General features: G+C 37.6%; 1 protein-coding gene across 1 annotated transcript in view; it reads left to right on the top strand.

The window, feature by feature from the left end:
- Positions 1-18,887, top strand: part of PTN (pleiotrophin) — a gene marked incomplete at its 3' end in the record, with an annotated part of 78,499 nt that extends 59,612 nt beyond the window's left edge. Inside the window, exons 2-5 of the mRNA XM_084229719.1 lie at positions 5,736-5,851; positions 7,020-7,193; positions 8,691-8,852; positions 18,832-18,887. Of these exons, the coding sequence (XP_084085845.1) occupies positions 5,737-5,851; positions 7,020-7,193; positions 8,691-8,852; positions 18,832-18,887 (507 nt within the window). The 5' untranslated portion in view covers position 5,736. The remainder of the gene's footprint in view (positions 1-5,735; positions 5,852-7,019; positions 7,194-8,690; positions 8,853-18,831) is intronic.
- Between the last annotated feature and the right edge of the window lie 498 nt (positions 18,888-19,385).

Here is a 19,385-nt window from a genome sequence, read left to right as displayed (position 1 = left end):
GATCAGTGTTTGTGGAAATAGAGGATGATGAGTACTTTTGTTTTTTTTTTTTTTTTGAGTTGTTACTTCTTTGATATGTAACTTGTTGTATTTTCTGAGTAAGACATATGGATTGGTTCAAGAGGTCAATACGAAAGGGATTCCTGTGAGAAAGTAAGGTTTTGAGATGTTCTAGAAGCTTTGGCTTTAGAGGACCATAAATTAGCAGCAAGCAAAAAAGGCAGCAAAAAGTTGAGTTAAAAGATAGTACAATAATCTGTGAAGGGCAGAACTGGATTGTCATTTTTTCCCAGTGAAAATGCAGGGTTTTGTTTTCTATTGTAGGAAAATTCCATCCAAAATATCAATTTGTCATTGTATAGTTAGAGATGAAGGGACTGCAGTATAAGTCAAGGAAGCCCATACTCAGAGGAGATAGCGCGTGGGTTTGCTCATGCCAGGCACAGTGTTGCTGACTTTTCATGCATAATTTCTAATCTCAGATCATTGGGTGGGTGGATTTTATATCTGTGTCTACAGCTAAGGAAAATAAGCTTCAGAGGAATTAAATGTACTGCTGGTTACCAAGTCCTAGCTGGGAATCTAACTTGGTCTGACTTACTCTAAAACCCTTACTTGTTCCTCTATATCAAGTTGCAGCAGATAGATATGAAACTGGATTAAGAGACAACTAAAAAATTCTAAAAGTTGATCTTCTGTTACTTTTGATCATAACAAATAAAAACAGTAGAGGAATAATACAAACAACCCAAGTATCTTTCGAACTCGATTTGACATAAAAAAATTACTGTATAAATATACCTCATATCATGATCATACTTTCAAGGGAAAACCAAATCTATTCCCACTGAATGCTTGTTTCACTTGATTTATTTTTCCCTTTCTCATTCATGAATCCTTTTGTGTATTTAGAACTGAAATTGAAGTAGAAAGCAATTGTCAAGAAACCTGCGTATCATTGTAAAGATTAATAGGGGGCAGAGGTGAAGGGCTATGTGCTTTTAGTTGACCCTAAATTAACAAGTCAGAAAACATGATGAATGAACATTCTGGGATATCATGTTTGAATTAAACAAATGGTGGTCATTATTTTTCTTGAGAAAGAGAAACATTTTTTTTTCAAGCTATGCTTTGCTTGTTTCATTTTACTTTTTAATACAACATTAGATTTAATCCAGGTTATAAACTGGGGATTTTTCAGGGTGACTGGGATGCCAGCCAGTGATTTAATAAGGTTGAGAAATTGTTAGTTGTTGATCAAAATGATGTGGATATGTGGATCCAGAGATTGTGGAAGAATGAAGAGCAGGTGGTAATTCAGGAGTAGAATATTAATTAGCAGGGATATTAAACTTCACTGACATTTTCTCAGTCAGGAAGAAACTATCCATAAATAACCACACTTCCTAAATTGTACACATCATTCATTATTTTTCATTGTCTTTTTTTTGGTTCACACAATTTACCACAGATTATCTTACATATAAAACTTATTGCTTGCCTATTTGTTTACATGTTATTTTTATCTTCCCACTAATATCAGCATGTTGGGTAGCAATCTTATTCATCTTGTTCAACTTCTAGTCTCTTTTGCCTACAACTAGGTTATAAAAGATGCAGTTCTTACATACATGTGGTTTTATGAATACTTGTAAATAATTGTAAATGGATACACAATTTTCGATAAATCAAATATCGGATTACATTAGCATATGCCAATTTCTATAAAGTACTAAGACAAGTCCTTGTATCTAGTACTGTAAAGATATAAGTGAGTCCCTTTCTGATTGATGCAGGCTGACTGACCTTCCTTAAACTACATTAAAAGCATTTCTGATAAATAAGAGCAGAAAGACCAATTACTCCATGACTGAAGTCATCAGGAACATGATTAACAATTATTGCTCCATAACAGAATTTCTATATATAAGTGGTATTATTTGCTTTGTAGGAACTTCAGGGAAATTAAACCTTTGACTAACTGAATCCCTGTCTTAAGTTAGTTCACATAAAGAAAGAGAAATTCAAAATAATTGTTCTTTCCTTATACTTCATGACACTTAGTAGTGCTTATCAAAGCTTGGTGAATTGTATTGACTATTTATTTGTCTAGATGAAAGTAAGGACAGGAAAATAGAAACCAGTAAATCTCAGAAAGGTAGGTGCCATGTTTTAAATATTATATGGGAAGAACATAAAAAGGGAATTTGTGAAACTAAAGGAACTATAAATATGAGCCGAAGAAAGGTATTCAGGGAAAATCTCATGTAAAGAGAAAATAAAGAGAATAAGGAGAGAATAATGTCCCCAAAGACAGTGAAGAATGTGTTCAAGAAACAGAAAAAAGGACCTTCCTGGTGGCATAGCAGTTGAGCGCTGGGTTGCTAAGCTGCCCGCAGCCTCCACAGTGCTGGTTTGATCCCTGGCTGCTGGTGAGGGTCCCACATGGCACGCAGACCTCTCCTGCCGCGCTCGCTGCTCCCCTCAGCAGTGTACTTCGCCAGTCTGCCTGTTCTGTTCCCCACTCTAGCTCTGGTGAATCCTCTCACCCTCTCGCACTTCTGACTGTACCCAGTGCTTGTATAAATAAATAAATAAATCTTAAAAAAAAAAAGAAACAGAAAAACGTTCCCCCAAACTGTAACCATAAAAAATGAGAGCCCAAAGGAAATATCATATGCAAAATTAATTTTAACTTCTTTTAGAATTTGTGGTTGGTGTTTTTTGTGTTATATTGTTATTTTGATATCATTGTTTATGTAACGTGGGGTAAATCAAGTGCTTAATTTTATATTTAACTAGCACATTCCCCATGTCCTTTACTAGCCTTACTCATTGCTTTATATTCTGCTTGATATTTCCAGTCTCAATTGTTCAGAAAATCGCATGTTCCCTGACATGGACAAAGGATTGAATCATCATTTTACCATGAATATTAATTTTCTGTTCAATACCAAGTTTTGCATATTTCTCACTAGCACAAATTTTCCTGAGTAGCAGCTATGTGCTGGGACCCTGTCCTGGTATTGAAACAAAAGGAGTGAAGGAAAAATAAAAAAATAAAAAAGGAGTGAAGGGGAATTTTCTTACAACACAGGGATATAAAAAACAATTTCCAAGTGAGTTTTTTTCATTTTATAGAAGTTAAATTGTATCAATAATGCCTTGATGTTTTATATGAGATCTCTTGACTTCAGAGAACTCCAAAGAAACACTGGGGATGAAGGGCCTGGACATTTAACCTTAACTTTCTAAGAAGTCAAAGGACAGACTGCTTGTGTACCCTGATCAAGTTGAACAAGACTTTAGTTGACTTTAATTAAATCATCTCTCTGTGTCTCATGTTTTATCCTATCATCTTTTGCTTTGGTTAACATGAGATAACTCAAATGACAATGCTTATTGTTCTGAATAAAAAAAAAGTCTTTCCTTATTGCAACCAATTATGATGCAGAGGTAAAATAACATTCTTTGACAATTAATAATTTTTAAAAGTATTCTGGGTTATCTATATGTCCACATCTTGCATTTTCATGACAAATCTTTCAAGTAGCTGTTAGAATCACTCCTACTTTGCAGGTATCAAAACAGAGGTTCAAATGTTTGTGCTTTGTCCAAGGACATTCCAAAAAAGTAGATGGAGTGAAAGTTTGAGCCAAAGCTTTTACTTCCAAATCCCATATTAGTCCTTCCAAACAGATCACTAAGAAACATGTTCCAGCATCTTTATTTTGTATTTTCATCAGATGTTAATCATCTTTTAAAAATTCTTGATCTTATAAAAATGTTAAAGGAAAGGGATGCTCTCCCTTCTAACAGCTATTTCTCTAGAGAAGAGATAAGAATTTAATAAATTAACACCTTACCCACGTTAGTTTGTTTAACTTTAATTCCTTTTAATTTTTGTGCTTCAGATTTCATTAGTGATTGAGACAATGCTACAATAATATCCGGAAACCAGTACCATCTACCATCTACCAAAGCCACAAGTATAATGAAAAATAGCCCTAAAAGGGAGTTAAAATTTTTTTGGGAAAGAATTGAGCTAACTTAGCAAGCTTCTTTTTATATTGTTTTATTTTCTTCAGTGTGAAAATTAAGTCATGATCCATCTGACTTTCTGTAGATCAAAGCTCTTGCCTCTGCTCTCATCTGGCACAGGGTTAAATATATACAGGGGAGAGAGGTTTTGCCTTTACTGGATACTAAGGACAAATAAACAATCAACTGTACAAATACCACATGAAGGGAACCTTTACCCTCCCATGGACCAATTACCCAAGCCTTGACTACAACAGCAAGGCACCAGCATGCTAATTGGATATTGTTTGGACATACTTGAATTTTGTATAATTTTTAATCATACCCTTTTAAAATTCCTTACTTTCTTCTTTTATGAAGTCTTCAAACAAAACAGAGAACACTAATAAAGGATAGCATTTCCAAAAACATTGCAGAAATTCATAGTCAAGAGTATCATTTCATAGATCTTTTTGAAAGCACAAACGAATTGCAGAATAGAATGATTTCATATATACACATTATAGATACATATATATATATATATTTATATACACCCATCCCTCCATCCATCCATCTATTGATCAATCGAGAGGTTTCATTGCTCATATTTAAGAGTATGTAAACTTACTCTGAACTAAATAGATTACCAACTCTGGAAAAAAAATTCTCACAGCGAATGATTATTAGTTTCATTTTTTTATATGAGATATAAAACAGCATGAATTGTCAGATAGTGATAAATAACTGCCAGGTGAGTTGGTGGAGCCAACTGAGAACTGGATTCTCCTGGGGTGTAGACTGAGACTTCCTCGGGTGTACTTTAGTCAGCAGCCATGCTGACTTTGGAGATTTTGATTCATATCAAATATAGAAGATTTAAAATTAAGGGTGAGTGTAAGTACTTTCCATTATATCCTAGAATTTAGAGGATTTTCATTATATGAGTTTATAAATGGGTTTGAGATATATATATATATATATCATCTCTATCTCTATCTGTATCTATATCTATCTATATATATATCAAAGGTGTGTTGTCTCTAATTCTGTTTGTGCTTCACTCTCAGTAGATCAATGGCTAGTGGAATGCTGATGATAGATGCTAATGATCATGGAAGTGATTTAAAAAATCAAAGATGTTGGTTATTACCAATGCAGTTAAAAATAATAGGGTATCTGTTTAATATCTATCTATCTATCTATCTATCTATCTATCAATCAATCAATCTATCTATCTAGACAATCTATGTACTTGTATAGATACTCCATTGTTTCCATTCAAATTATTCCACATGTACCATAGCACCTTCATTGTATTAGGGATTACCAGGAGTTAAACAGCTCATTGTAGTTAATTGACATTACCCAGGGACATTATAGACAAGATTTACTGTAGGAATCAGCTCTAATGAATGTCATCAAAATTCTTTTGTCATCATCATTCTTGAATCATATTTAGCAAGTTGATGTTTGTGAGGTTTATATATGGAGAGCTGTTGTATTTTGCTGCAAATACATGACTGATTACAGAAGAGGATGTAGTTCTGTAGTTGTTAGAGAAAAAAGATAGAATTTTGTCCAGGATAATTGATATAAATCTTTCTAAAATCTGAAATTCTAGCAATGGAAAATACAGCCCTTCTACAGGAGTTCAATGAGTCTTCCTCCTGACTTAGTCTGATTCCACCTTCTGTTTCTTTGCTTATTCCTAGAATGCAGTCCCAGCAGTACCAGCAGCAGCGTCGAAAATTTGCAGCTGCCTTCTTGGCATTCATTTTCATTTTGGCAGCTGTGGATTCTGCTGAAGCAGGGAAAAAAGAGAAACCAGGTAAGGGGTAGAGTTATGAAGGCAGAGACACTTCCTTGATTAATATCCATCTCACCCAATATGTGCTCTTTGTCCACTTTCCCTCCCTCCCTTCTGCTCTCCCTTCCTCCTTCTTTCCTTCTCTTCCTTCCTCCCTTTCTTTTGCCTAAATAGAGGAATATAATTTATAACTTATATTCCTCTATTCCTCCCATTGTAATTCCTGAACTATAAATGATAATGATCTTTAACCAAATGATCCCATTATCAGCTGCTACATACAGAACTTAGACCAACAATCAGGTATTTTACTTGTGCTACCTTTTTCCTTCTGGAAGAGTCCTGCGAGGAATTCTTATTGTAGCTCAGATGTACAAAGGAGGCAACTGAAGACGAGAGGGGATAAAGCACCTTTGCTATGTCTCTCCCAAAGTCATAAGTAGACTGTGGAGCTGGAAGTCTTTTTACTTCTGTGATATACTACTTCTATTTCATTTCAGTGGAATGCATTAAAATGGCTCATAAGAAAACTGTCTGATTAGTCAGTTATTCTAAAAGAATGTTTTCTCATTTTTAAAGTTTAATAATTTTTTAAAAGATTTATTTATTTTTATTTATACAAGAACTGGGGTACAGGCCAGATGCACAGGAGGGTGAGAGGATTCACCAGAGACAGAGTAGGGAACAGAACAGGCAGACTGATGAAATACACTGCTGAGGGGAGCAGCGGGCAAGACAGGAGAGGTCTGCCGCACTGTGTGGATATCTCCCTGGCTGGGCCGGGATCAAACCCACTTTACAGAGGCTGCGGACAGCTTCACAGTGCTGGGCTCAACCACCTGTGCCGCCAGGGGAGGCCCTAAAGTTTAACAATTTTTGACCATCTTTCTTGTATAGAAATGTGTGCTTCTAAAAAAATATGCCAGTAAATCATTTAGCACAGCCCATAGCACATAGTAAGAGTTGAGTTATTATTGGTTTTTGTTCCTTCCTCAGTTTTCTTTCTCCTTCTTTGGGTCAACCATTCATTTAATCACTTCACCAACACCTCTCAAGCGCCTACTGTTTCCTAGACACTGAAGCTGGAGTTAAAAATACAGACCCAGCAATTAAGTCACTTGGGAATTAACTCAGTTTTATCTAGGAATTAAAGAGTTTTCTGAAAGTTGATTATTTTCCTTACTGCCAGAAAAAAAAGTAAAGAAGTCTGACTGTGGAGAATGGCAGTGGAGCGTGTGTGTGCCCACCAGTGGAGACTGCGGGCTGGGCACCCGGGAGGGCACCCGCACTGGAGCCGAGTGCAAGCAAACCATGAAGACCCAGAGATGTAAGATCCCCTGCAACTGGAAAAAGCAATTTGGAGGTACGTCTCTCCTCTGTTGTCCCATGGATTTAATTTTCCACTAAATATCTTATTGATGCTGTCTACTATTTATTTTAAACATTTATTTTTGTTTATTTATGTATATAAGAGCTGGGGTGTAGGCCAGAGGTGTGGCTAGAATATATAAAAATTCTCAAACCATACAATTGAATTAGAAAGTGGACAAAACACAGGAGTAATCATTTTCCCTAAAGAGGACATACAGGTGTCAAATAAATACTTGAAAAGATGTTTAACATCTTTTCCCTGTTAGGGACACAAACTATCACTCTATAACGTGTACCTATTAGAATGACTGAAATTAAGAACAACACCAAGTGCTATCCAGGAAGCAGAGTAATTAGATCCTGCATGTATTTTTGATGGAAATGTAAAATGGTATAGCCATTCTAGAAAAAAGTATAGGAGTACAGAAGTTTACTTATTTTTTATAAAACTAAATGTGTTTACCATGCAATATAGTAGTTGAACACTTGGTCATTTTTCTGTAAGAAATGAAAACTTATGTTCCCATAAAAATCTGTGCACAATTGTGTATAGCAGTTTTATTTATCGTAGCCAATAGCTGGAAACAATCCAGTGTCTTTCAACTGGTGAATGGTTAAACTGTGGTATGCGATGGAATACTACTCATCAATAGAAAGGAAACAGACATTTGATATATACAATTTGGATGGCTCTCCAAGAAATTATGCTGTGTGAAGAAAGTCATACATACTATATGGTTCTATTTATATAACACTTTTTAGATGACAAAGTTAGAGCGATGGAGGACAGATTATCGTCTCCAGGGTGATGGGAAGGAGAAAGGGAAAAAGGCTATGGCTATAAAAAGATTACCCAGGGCCTCCTTGGTGGTACATGGGGTTAAGATGCAACCTATGAAGCTGTCTGCAGCCTCTGCAGCACATGTTCGATCCCCAGCTGGCCAGGGAGCATCCCACATGGTGCAGCAGACCTCAACTGTCTCGCCTGCTGCTCCCCTCAGCAGTGTACTTCGGTCATTCTGCCTGTTCTGTTCCCCACTCTGTCTCTGGTGAATCCTCTTACCCCCCACACCTCTGGCCTGTACCCCAGCTCTTATATGCATAAACAAATAAATCTTTTTTAAAAACAAATGATAGCCCACAGAGCCCTTATGTTGGAACTGTTCTGTGTATTAACACTGGTGGTGTTCACTGGTATCTACATATGATAAAGCCACACAGAGTTGAATACACACACACACATACATAAATAAGTACTTGTGAATTGGTGAATGATGAAAGTCAATTTCCTGGACTGTAATTATGCAAGATATCACAAATGAGGGATTGGCTGAAAGGATATGGAATTTCTCTGTATTATTTCTTGCAAGTGCTTGTGAATCTGCCATGATCTCACTACAAAAAAGATTCAACACAAAGGCATGTCTTTATGTTCATGGCACTGCAAGAGGTTCTCAAAGAATTCTGCTTGGTCTTACCCTGCTTATAGCGGAGTGCAAGTATCAATTCCAGGCCTGGGGAGAATGTGACCTGAATACCGCCTTGAAGACTAGAACCGGAAGTCTGAAGCGAGCCCTCCATAACGCTGATTGTCAGAAGACAGTCACCATCTCCAAGCCCTGTGGCAAGCTGACTAAGCCCAAGCCTCAAGGTAAGTACCTGCCTTTACACTGCAGTTTCCATGTGCATGGACTGATGTATTCAGGCAGAATCTTAAGATGTGGAAGCATGAATTTTCTAGAAGGAAATCTTGGGTGAATTAAGCTGGGCCTTGAAAAAACCTCATGTTGAACACAGTCACTGGTTAGTGGACAGTTGATGAGCTCAAAGTGAAGTCATTTACCCAGATGAGGGATGGGTGCAATCCCATAGCAGAAATAACCACTTAGCAAAACAGGCCTCTTGAGAAGTCGTTGTATGTTGGCTCTATCTCCCACACCTTCAGCTGGGACCACATCTTGACAAGTATAAAGGAAATCACAAGACAGGCAGCTTTCAACCTAATCTCTCCCAGATTATCTGACATATGTAGATTTCAGGAAGTCAGCTAAGTTATTTCACATTTTTTCCTTTTACCACCATACTTTGACAGATTCTATATCTCTTATATTTCTTTCAGAGTCTTAATATTTTCTTAGATTAACTGACCAACTACAGTTATCATAGAATTCCAAAATTTTATAGAGTTGTCTTTCTAATCATTCTCAGAAAGCCAGTCTCTATTCTCATACTAGAGCAAGAAAATAAAAAACGAACATCACAGCCATGGTTTCATACAAATGGAATCCCAGAGAAGACAGAAAGGTCCTAAACTATTCTGTTTCATGAATGTTTTTGGTTGAATTAGTCTCACTCAAATTCATATGTTGAAGTCCTAAGACTTTTTCCCCATGGTTTTTTATTTATTTTTTTTTCTGTAACTATTTTTTAAATTGAGGTAACACTGGTTTATAACACTATATGTGATATCCTAACATTTGTTAATATACCTTAGAATGTAAGTGTATTTGGAGATAGGACCTTTATAAAGAGGAAATCAAAATGAAATGAGGTCATGCAGTGGACTCTATACCAAGTGGACCTGTGTGCTTATAAGAGATTAGACATGGACCTACCAGAGGGAAGAACACGTGAAGACATTGAAGAGGGCCTTTTTTTTTTTAAATATAATCAATGACAAAATCCACACTATTAATATAGATTCTGGAATTATCTGACAAAGACTTTATTTTTTTTAAATAGTTATAGTCTTTTTTTTTTAAGATTTTATTTATTTATATAAGCACTGGGTACAGTCAGAGTGCGGGAGGGTAAGAGAATTCACCAGAGCCAGAGCGGGGAACAGAGCAGGCAGAAGGACCGAAGTACACTGCTGAGGGGAGCAGCGGGTGGCAGGAGAGGTCTGCGGGCCATGTGGGACCCTCCTCTGGTGGCCGGGGAGCAGCCGGGGATCGAACTGGCGCTGCAGAGGCCGCGGGCAGCTTCTCAACCCAGCGCTCAACCGCTGCGCCACTGGGGAGGCCCTAGAAGAGGGTCTTCTGCAAGCCAAGGATGCTCCAGGAGTAATTGATCCTGATGACACCTTGATCTTGAACTTCTAGCCTCAAGAACTTGCAGACATTAAATTTCCTTTGTGTAAACCACCCATTCTATGGCACTACCCTATGGGTACCCTAGGAAATTAATGTAATGGGCCTCTTAACTCCAGATTCAGATACCTTCATGGCTCTGCTCTAACATGGACCTGAAAATTCATATTGACCAGATTAATTACAGAGAGAAACTCAGAAAAACGATCATGAAGCCTATAATAAATGAAAATAGAACAAAAAAGGAGAGGATTACCTGTTGCTGGTAGACAAAAAGGATTCATTTCTGAGGCCCAGATTTTCAGCCTGTGATGGACTTGTCTGTGGAAATGATTTCCTTCAGGATGGCCGGTGCGGGTTTCAGGCTGCCTTCCCAGGTAGGGCAGGTCTCTGCTGCTTTTTGTGTGCATGACGTAGAGCTGGGGTCAGCACACTGGGCCTGGTGTCAACTTTACAAATGTCATCTGTCCAGGGACCGCTGTAGAGATCTAATGAAAATTAATGGCCACATCTATTCAACCAGACATACCCCAAACTACACGAGCTCAGAGACACAGCTTTCAAATCAATGTGTACTTAGCCCAGTCAGAAAACCAACATATTCAGCACCTATAGTGTGGAAAAGAAAATGAATTAAGGAATCTTCTGTTTTCTAACTCAGTGGTTTTCAATCTGGACTACAAAGAATTTTCTATAGGAATTTATAAAAAGCTCAACACCCAGGCATAACCCAGACCTACTAAATCAACATCAGAAATTTTAAATATCATGTTGGTGGTATAGTGGTGAGCATAGCTGCCTTCCAGAAATTTTAAATATTAAAATGCTCCTTATAAGATTTTAACAGGTAGCCAAAGTAAAGAATTATCTCTCTAGTCTGAAGTTAGTTAAGAAAGGCCACATAGGGCCTCCCCGGTGGCGCAGCGGTTGAGCGCTGGGTTGTGAAGCTACCTGCGGCCTCTGCGGCGCCGGTTCGATCCCCGGCTGCTCCCCGGCCACCGGAGGAGGGTCCCACATGGCGCGCAGACCTCTCCTGCCGCCCGCTGCTCCCCTCAGCAGTGTACTTCGGTCCTTCTGCCTGCTCTGCTCCCTGCTCTGGCTCTGGTGAATTCTCTCACCCTCCCGCGCTTCTGACTGTACCCAGTGCTTGTATAAACCAAACAAACAAACAAATAATAAATAAATAAATAAGACATGCCTCTAGAAAATTAAAAAAAAAAAAAAAAAAAAAAAAAAGAAGAAAGGCCACATAGATATATACATGCATCCTATATGCACACACATACCTGTACACACATGCACACACACAGACACTGTCCTCTTTCACTCCTATGAGTCAGAGAAAACTATAGCTAAATGTATGAGGAGCAAAAATATGGGAGTGTGATTGGGTCGGGTATGTTGGTGGGGCTGGGTGACTATGGAAAGTTTTGGTAAATTTGGGATAAACAGGACACAGAGGAGACATGATTAATAAAGACCCCTCAGAATATTTAATGAACATGCTCAGTAACAATTTCCCATCCTGTAAAATGTAAGAAACGTTAAATCTTGAGTCCCTGCTCACGATAACCTCTATTCCTTTTATTTCTTCCCAGCTATTTCTAACAGTTTTGCCATCTTGCTGTTCTTTTTTTTTTTTTTTTTTTTTTTTGGACAGTTGCCTAGCTCTCTCTTAGGTTTGACAGTTCCTCCTCATAGATCAAAGGACCAGCAACTGTTGAAGGGCAGGACTCAGCTGTGCAGGCCACAGCATTTGGCAGCTGATTGTTAAATGGGAAATGGGGGTCAGTAAATGGAAAATCCCAGAATTCTCAGGTCTTCTCCACTATGCAGATTCTTTTGTTAGCTCTTTCAAAGATAAAAGAAGGGGCTGACATTTCCTTCTCTTTTCTGGGACTCCATAGGAAAGGGATGGTGACATTCTGTGGATGAAACTCTTGAGGACAGGAGCCATATCTCATTTATCTTGGTAAAGTACAGCCTCTAGTTATCCACACTCCATGAGAGTATGGACTGAGGTGAATAGTACTGACTTAAGTGAATGGATGGATGGAGGAATGAATGAATGAATGAATGAAGGATGTGTCCAGCCAAATTGCCCTATCTCCCATCATGCTTTCATGGACTCCAAGATGTACAGAAAAATCCAGGTCAAAGCAATGTGCTACCTGGAAGAAGCCATCTGGGTATTTTAGTCCCATCCTTATTAAAAAATGTCCTAGTCCTAATTGCCAGGACAGATGTGAGAACTAGAACTATAAATATTTGCAGGGTTTACTTCACACTGTGTGTCTGCTTTCATCTCCCTTGGTAAATTCCATGCACAGAGGCTCATTAGCTGTGTGCACACAAAACAGCTCTATAATAATTAGTGATAAAGCAGGCTGCCGAAGAGAACAGTGTTCACACTAATGAGTCACCACTTTGAGGGACCTTTTATTCCCTCCCCTCAAGCTTTTCTACATTCTAACTTCTGGACTGAGATGATCTGATCTGTTCCATGTTTGAAGTTGTTACTATTGTCATCAGCAATTCTTTAAAATCAATTCTTATGGACGGAGTAGTTATGGTTTGATGAGCATTGTTCGAAGTCCCTGGCTTGCGCTGACTTGCTTAATCTCCACAGCAGCCCTGGGAGTTTTGTTCCAGATCATGCATTGCATTGCCAGTTTTCATGTCTGGTTTGTCTCCTTTAATCCAAGTTTCTTAGTCTTTCTTTGTATTTCCTGATGCTGACAATTTTGAAAAGTACAGGTCAATTACTTTGTATTGTAGAATGTCCCTCAGTTTGAATTTGTCTGTTTCCATCTGGTTCTCAATAGCATTGAACATTGTTGATCACTTTATGATCCTCTGGGCAACTAGTTCTAAAGCATAGGGGAGTTAATTTTCATAGATACAGAGAGCATTGCAAGGATTGTAGTGATATTCTGACTTTTGAACATATTACATTGTGATAGTACTGCTGTTCAGTGTTACAATCCTGGTTTTTTTTTTGTAATAATGTGTGAGTTAATTAATCAATTAATTTTTCCTTCCTTAGGTTCTCAGGCTTTATGGAACAAGTCTCTCAAGTAGGGGTTATGATAGCTATTCCATGCCACCAGCTGTAACTGGTGACCTCTGAATCTGTGGTGTTCATAGCTTCCTCATAAATGAATTCTAGATCTTAGAAGGCGCAAATCTCTCATTTCTATTCTAGTCAATTATTCCTTCCATTGGTGTGGTAACCCAAAATCACTTTGTTTAGACCCATAGTAAACAGAAGTTGACTTACTTTATAAATAGTTAAGATTCAGTCTTTTCTCAGTCACTTCATCTCTTAATTTCCTTGTCATGTTTCCTGTATCCACAGCAGGCCATCTGTAAAATAAGGGAATCAAACCAAGAAGTTTTGCTAAGAAAACCAGATAAGCTTATTCCAGAATTTTCAACTCTTCCACTACTTGGAATAAACACATCCCCTGAAGGTCTTTGAAAGGCCTTTGAATTGGTGTCTTTCTTTCAATACCCATTTCCAATGCTGTTTCTATCAGATTCCCCTAGTGCTGAAATTTTGGGTGGATGTTTACTTGTGCCAATGACATGGTAATCCTATTTCTGGAAGGGTTTGTGAATAGATGGAAAGAGATGATGCATGCTATTTGATTATTTGCCTTTTGAGAACAAGTTTGCTGCAATAGGATCTCAGAAGTTGCTGATAAGAATTTAAATGAATATTTCCTTTCAGGAAAATTTTTTTCACTATATAAAGTTTTAAAAATGGTCTGCCCTTTAATTCATCAGGTCCTCTTCTAGTAATCCACACCAAAGGCAAAACTTAGAGTGACTTGTCTGCAAAACATGCATTATTACATTTTGCATTACATTATTGCTTATGATAAATGTGAGAACAAGTAACTGAACAATGAAAGAGGAAAGGTTACCAAAAATATGGTGTGGAATGGCATAGAGGAATATTAAGAAGGGTCATGTTTCAAAGTATACTCAATGGCATGGAGGATACTCAATTTTCAGTATGAAGTTCTTTATCAACTGTCACTATGTTCCTAGTGAAAGTCTGTATTTCATTTATCACAGAAAGAGCACATAATTGGAACCTGCAGCTGAAAGTGTTACCTCTATATTGTATAATTATGAATCATTTCTGTTAATGTATGTGCTTATATTTTTTACATGTTCTGTATGTTTTTAAAACCAGAAAAGTAATTAATATTTTTTAAAGAAGAATGAATGAACTCAGAGGAGAAACTCTTCTCACCACATTGAATTGCCATACATAATGCCTTTTAGGAATTCATTCTCCCTGTGTATACTCCACCTTTTACATCATAAACATCTGTGATGTCAAAGTAATCTAATAATCATAGAAATAGACATTGAAGCCAAAACAATAGCTCTTGCATACCATGATCTTTCATACAAATATTTACTTTTAGACTACTTAACAACTTTGAAAGATGCTCACGTAGAACATTCCTGAACATTTATTATGGCAACTCTGTGAAAGCAGGGTTTTTCTTGTTTGTCATTCTATCCCAGCATCTAGCACAGTGCCTGATAATTAGTGTACATGTAGACTATATCTGCTAAATGAATGTCTTTTGAACAGTGGCAATAGAGTGGAACTTAGTGGACATAATCTTAAATGATATTCATGATGGAGTGTAGAGTCAGTTTTATTATACCCAAGTTTACAGGAAACAGTCGCAGAAAGATTGATTGATTTGCTCAAGATCACAGAGTCAGTCAATGACAGACATTGATTAGAAACAATTCTCTAGAGGAAGACTTGGCTCTCAGCATATTGCTAGCTGAAATTCATTGTTTCCTCATTGCCTTTCTAAAACAAATGGCCAGAATACTTCAGTGTCCATCAGGGGTTTGTTTTCTGTTCAGAATTTTAAAAATACACGGACTCACTCGGAATTTATTCATAGGGCTGTTATGAATTCCTGTACCTTCTCACTTCCTGTCTTTTATCAGTAGCTACTATGCATTAAAAGAATTTTCTAGGCTAAAACTTGAGTTTTCTGAGTAGATTATGGTAAAAATTGCATAGAGGTTATGATTGTTAGCAATATAAAGAAGCTGAACATTTTCTACAGTGTTTTGTCTTAGGATTTTGGAATTTCTGGATGCCTCAGACATCTTAAACAAAACAAGGTGTTTCTATTCAGATAACACAAAGTTTTACATCTTCCATTGACTCAAAGATTGGGTATAGATAGGATGCAAATTTATAAACCCAGGGAGTTAAAATGCACCAAGGTTTCCACTGTGAGTTTCTGGTGGAGTGATGTCCCCTCTTATATATGTGTGTTTATATGTGTATGTATGTAAGTGTATGCACACACATGTATATATGTGTCTACATGTGTGTGTGTCTGTTTGTGTGTGTGTGTCTGTGCAAATATAAAACCAGAGATAAGCGCTCTCAAAAGGGAGCTAACTTACAAAAACTTACACCAAAAAGTCAGCAAGCTAGAAGTATTGAAATTGGTACCTGAGGGATGGTATTCACAAGAGGGAGGTGGTGGTGAAAGTATAGGGTTGATGGAATGAAGAGCAAACTAGAAAGCTAAAGACCAGGAGAGAAAAAGAATGATGTGTTTTGGGAAGTGAAATAAGTGTAGAGACTCAAGCAAGAAGAGGAGATTTAAATGATGGGCAAGATATAAGCATGAAGTAAGACAAATAGGTATTTGCTGTGGAGTGAGTGAGTGCCAGAGGATGCCATGTTACGTGAAGAGTCATGTGATGGCCAGGGTCTGGTCTCTCATTCCATTCTGCTGCTGGCTCAATGTCCACCTTGAGAAATCACTGACTCTCTTTACCTCTATTTTTTAATCAATTATGTAAGGGAGTTGGACTTGGTTCTTTCCAGATTGTGGATTCCATGTAGTCTGGAAGCTTGAGAGACTGTTTACAAATTTTTTAGGTCACAGAAACAAGTAGTGACAAAGGTCATTTAATTATGTGAAAATCACAAAAAAAACTGCTTTTAGCTGGAAACAATACTACTGATTTAATTTTTTCCATTATTTTCAAATATTCAAACCTTCATTACGTGAGAAATAAAATCAACATTATGCAAGAAAAATTCTTTCTTCTTCCCACTGCTTTTTAGAGACTCCTCATTTTTTTCTACTCAGATGATCTAGAGTTTACTTAAGGTTTGCAGTGGGTCAGAAAAATGCCATGTTGACTCACCAGTAATATAAAAATGTAAATTGGTTGGTATTGTGCAGATTACATTTGCAATAGGTTGATTTCTTGCTATTTAGCAATTTGTTAATTAACGACTTTAAGATAAATGTCAGGTGCAGCTAACAGAGTGAGGCTGTGCTCTGGCCTTTACCAAGGAGAATCGAGGAGAAATTCCTGTTCCCCAAACATTCCCTAACTTACATTAGCTAGATCAAATAGTGTACAATATTGAGAATAACTTCAATTTTTATTAAATAAATGGATACAAACACCTGATTGATACGACATCCGTCCAGACATATGTATGAAATAACAAGCTAGCCAAAATATTCAAATTACTGCCACAAACAGTAAGAGCTAGAGCTAGACAGTTACAAATTATGGAGAAGTCCCAGTAGGGGATATGGAGAAATTGAGACAAGGGAAACAAGAGTCCTATCCCAGTGGATACCCTAGATTATTCCCTGATGACACCATCCTAATGTACAACTGTTGCTTAAAATGTCAAAGACTGGAACTTAATAAATGTTCGGACACTGACTATTCAGAGATTAAGAAGAAAACCTTCTTTGACCTTGGAGGTACCTTTGAACTTGGAAGTTCTGGTCATTTCACCTTTAATATGTCAGAGGAGACACATGTAATAAACCAAAGTAAAGAGCAGATGATTGTCTCTTCAATATAGAAGGAGGAAACGCTGAGGATAGATAGGAATACATGCAAGCAACAATTTAGCAAGATTTTAGCAACTCCTGACTTGATTGTGTGTGGTGTGCCCTTGAAGTTCAAGTAGAGGACGCTCAGGACAAATTACTTTGCACAGCAATACTAGATTTGCCTCAAATCTGATGGACTTTGAGACTTATCTGATGTGGTGGTAAGTAAAGAATGAAAATGGCTCAATCTCTGCTCAGGTATAAGCTGAGATTTGTACAATGTGTGTGGTTGGTATCCTGCCCTCTCTCACCAGAAGCCTAAGGGCCTTCTTGGACATAGGCCCTGTGGTCCAGTTACCAATGCCCTAACCCCCATTGGCCATTGCTTTGTCCTGGTTCCCCTCTGTTCCTAGCACTTTCCATCACCTGCCCAGTCAATATGTCTTGGTGATGATGAAGAATATTCATTTTACAGAGAAGTGAGCTTTTGTTCATAGTCTATTATCACATTTATGATACATGCTGACCTTTATTGAGCACGTGTAAATGTGTCATGCTCTATTCTCAGTGGATTTATACAACTCATTTAATTTAGATATTGACCCTGTGAAGAGATACTATTTGTATGCCCAGTCACAGGTTAGGAATTTGAGACATAAATACTTGAAATAACTTCTCCAGAGTCTTATGGTAACTTAGTGAGGAAGTCAGATAGAAACTCTAGCAGTCTGGGCCTCCCCAGTGGCACAGTGGTTGAGCGCTGGGCTGCGAAACTGCCCGCAGCCTCTGCAGCGCCGGTTCAATCCCTGGCCACCAGTGAGGGTCCCACTTGGCGCACAGACCTCTCCTGCTGCGCCTGCTGCTCCCCTCAGCAGTGTACTTCATCAGTCTGCCTGTTCTGCTCCTCACTCTGGCTCTGGTTGATTCTTCCACCTTCCTGTGCTTCTGACTGTACCCAGTGCTTGTCTAAATAAATAAATAAATAAATGAATAAATAAATAGAAACTCTAGCAGTCTGAGCCTATCCCTAATCCGTATGTTTTTAACACGAGGTTAGACCAGATAGGGGAAGTATCTTAGAAACATTTAACAATATCCTTTCACTTGGTAGCCTACTAATTCTAACCATTCTCATCTTTGGAACCAGAGCTGACATGACCTATGCTATGCTTCATTTGTGCTTAGGAAAAGGGAAATGGCAAGATGACTGAATGGAAAATAATCGAATCTTTTCATTTAAATCCTTATAGTTGTAGTTAACTGGTATAGCCCAGGTTGGTACAATCCACCTGCTTCGTCCAAGACTAGGAGTCTCTGCAATGTCCCTGGAGGTATAAGCAAAGGTTTTATAGCTCTTTGCTGAGCGGTGACCAGTCTTTCTCAAAGAAGCTTGCTGTATTTCTTTTTTGTAAGCAGGGCCTGCAGACGGTATTTCATTTATCACAGGGGGCTACCAATAAGATAATAGGCATTTGCAGGTGTTCACACGGAGGTAGACAGTGTTACTCCTGATCATTCTCTCTCTCTCTCTCTCTCTCTCTCTCTCTCTCTCTCTACCTTGTCAACGTACTTGCTGCATTTCTGCTAATTCTAGAAAAACTGGCTTTCCCTCTTCCCCTTATAGCTTACTAATGTGATGCTCTTTTTTTCTTTCTTTTATTTTTAATTACAGCAGAATCTAAGAAGAAGAAAAAGGAAGGCAAGAAACAGGAGAAGATGCTGGACTAAAAGTTGCTACCTTCTGCAAAAAATGAAAAGGACATCAGCAGACAGGACCAGTTAACTATTGCATTTATACCTACCATAGGCTTTTTATTCAGAAATACCCATAGCTTAAGTACAAAATAGGCAGAAAAAGGAGAAAGGAAAATTTTTGTAGTAGCATTTTTTTAAATGTATACCATAGTACCATTAGAGGCTTATAATACAGGACTGTAATCCTATTTAGAAAGTTGACTTATAGTACCTGATAAATGATAGCAAATTGAGGTAAGTTTTTTTGAAGTTATGTGATATTCTACATTTAAAATCTTTTTTTTTTTTTTACTTTTTTTTTCTTTTGGCAGCCATTTAAATGTTATGATCATGTAAACTACTTCTCTTGTTAGATAATTTTTTCACCTAGACTTTTTTTCCCAATTGAGAAAAATACATACTAAACAAAAGCAGCAATAAAATATAATCATCGTATTTGAGGAAACTATCTTGCTTTCTGCCAATGGATTT

Source organism: Talpa europaea (assembly GCF_964194135.1).
Source record: "Talpa europaea genome assembly, chromosome: 3".
NCBI classification, from domain to species: domain Eukaryota; kingdom Metazoa; phylum Chordata; class Mammalia; order Eulipotyphla; family Talpidae; genus Talpa; species Talpa europaea.
This window is presented reverse-complemented; position numbering and strand designations above follow the sequence as displayed.